Genomic DNA, 2,166 nt, shown 5'->3' with positions numbered 1-2,166 from the left:
TCAAGGGATACCTATTACTTGTGATGAGGCCCCTTAGGCTTTCAGAGATCCAGGACATGATAACAGTCATTAGCTTGTGCTCCATTAATTCTTGTCAGGTTTATTGCATATCTAACTGGCAAGCTAAAGCTAAAAGGCCTACTTCAAGTGATCCGGGACTATCAATTCTCCATGAAGTGGGCTGAGGCATAATTCGAAGATCACGAAAAGCAAAAGAGCGTCGCTGGAGTTCAAAGGTGTGCTGTAACTAACCTAGTTGTACAGAAAGGGATCAGCAACGAAAGTGCTTGGGTGGCTTCACACGAAGGCGCACATCAAAACAGGATTTGTAACAGGCCATGCAGATCTTTATCATTCCTTATATTCTCCTGTGAGGAAGCCACCAGAAAATACAATTGTTAAGAGACAGAGACAGAGATTAACTACTTGCCTAATAGATCTGCATTCAGGCTCTTACAGTATTGACACAAAATTGACATAATTCTGCGGAGCTTCATTTTTGTCATGATACTCATGCTTTTTGAGCTTAGAATACAGATGTACACACCAGTTCGATCAGTTTCAAGGACAACGGACTGCTCCCGAAGTAAAGGCCAACAGACCACGATCCTTTGTTATCGTGTTGACATCCTGCATGGCCGAGGAGGTCAACCATGCACATATAGTACTCACCAGTCGGGATAATGCTAAACTGTTTGCTCATAGCCTCAAAATACTCCTGGCCCTTATCCACTAAACCCACATGGAGCCCACATGACTGCATACAGTGAGAAGAATAAGAAAAGTGACCCAGTCGAGTTGTATGCATTTCTGTCTCATTCTTTTAAACAAATTGAACACAAGTTCACTCTCCCCCTGGCAGGCATATCCTACAAGCAATGCATTCCATTGTACAACATCCCTCGTGGACAATGCATCAAAAAACTGCTGGGCATCAACCATGCTCCCACTTTTAGCATACATGTCGATGAGGCTGGTTGCCACGTTGGCAATAATCTCAAAGCTAGCCCTGCAAATTTGAGAATGGAGTTCCTTTCCAGTCTCCAGAGATGCTATGTTGCCACATGCTTTTAGGATGGCCACATAAATCACACTATCTGGTGACAGACCTTGCTCTTGCATCTGTGCATAAAGCCTAAAAGCTTCCTCGCTTTCTTTTTTCTCAAAATACCCCAAAATCATGGTAGCCCATGTAATCAGATTCCAGTGAGGCAATTCATCAAAGACTCTGCGAGCATCCTCCACACTGCCACATTTTGTGTACATATCCACCAAGGCAGTCCCCACAAATACATCATACTGAAAGTCACTCTTTACTACTTCAGAATGTATAGCTCTACCTTTCATCAGGCACATTGTATTTTGAATTATCTCATCAACCTGGTACCCCTCTTCTAGGGCTGCAAGGCTACTGCAAGCCTTGCATGGTATTGGGAGGCATGAGAGACATCCCTATGGGCATGAGGTATGCATGTCACATGGGCAATGATCATGGATCTGGCACTGCCATGTGAACAATTAAAGGGTTGACACACGGGCAGTCACATGAACTATTTGTAGCAGCACTACGAACATGATCCACACGGGGAGGTTGGGAAGATCTAGAGAGGATGTGAGGAAGATCAGCCCATGTGGGCTACCAGCACAATACAGTGGAGGAGGGCCAATGCATGGACAGAGAGAGACTCAACATGTGGCACACAAAGTGGCTAGAATGGGCCATTTATAGGCACAGAACTGGTGGGTAGTTGCCAGTCTATAGCATCATTTTGTAGGTCTCTGGGAGTAAAAAGGGTTGCCAGACGTTCCATCAACTCTAGACCTTCCATCTAGAGCTAAAGCCACTAAGTCCACTAACATGGCTACAAAGCAACACAAGCATTTAAGCATCCCATAGGAGGTTTAGTTGTCTTCCTGCAGCTGAACTGGTATCGCCAGTTTGGCATTCAACTGTTCCATGTAAGAAGAGGGCATAGACACAAATAATGTAACCTTTGTCAATGTAATGAAGGCATGCTCCAGCATAGCAACAATACATGGGGGCAAGTGGATTCATTCTTGCATTACTAAAAGGGGTTTTGAGTTCACACTACATAAGTCCTGAGATACCAGTCCTAATTTTTCAAACAGTTTAAGGGCAAGAAGACCATGTCCATGCTCAACATA

The 2,166-nt window shown here is 44.2% G+C and overlaps 1 protein-coding gene across 1 annotated transcript; it reads right to left on the bottom strand.

Moving 5' to 3' along the window:
• Positions 1-314: 314 nt before the first annotated feature.
• On the bottom strand, positions 315-1,356 carry LOC147888763 (pentatricopeptide repeat-containing protein At1g03540-like). Its single transcript, XM_087392359.1, has 3 exons — positions 874-1,356; positions 548-757; positions 315-368 (listed from the first exon to the last, which is right to left on the bottom strand). Exons 1-3 carry the CDS (start codon positions 1,354-1,356, stop codon positions 315-317), a joined length of 747 nt encoding a protein of 248 aa, XP_087248485.1.
• Positions 1,357-2,166: the final 810 nt, after the last annotated feature.

Source organism: Dipteris shenzhenensis, chromosome 21 (genome assembly GCF_047967505.1).
Source record: "Dipteris shenzhenensis isolate YYH24624 ecotype China chromosome 21, Dip_SZ_1.0, whole genome shotgun sequence".
NCBI lineage: Eukaryota > Viridiplantae > Streptophyta > Polypodiopsida > Gleicheniales > Dipteridaceae > Dipteris > Dipteris shenzhenensis.
The sequence above is the reverse complement of the archived record's forward strand: the minus strand, read 5'-3'. Positions and strand labels throughout refer to the sequence as shown.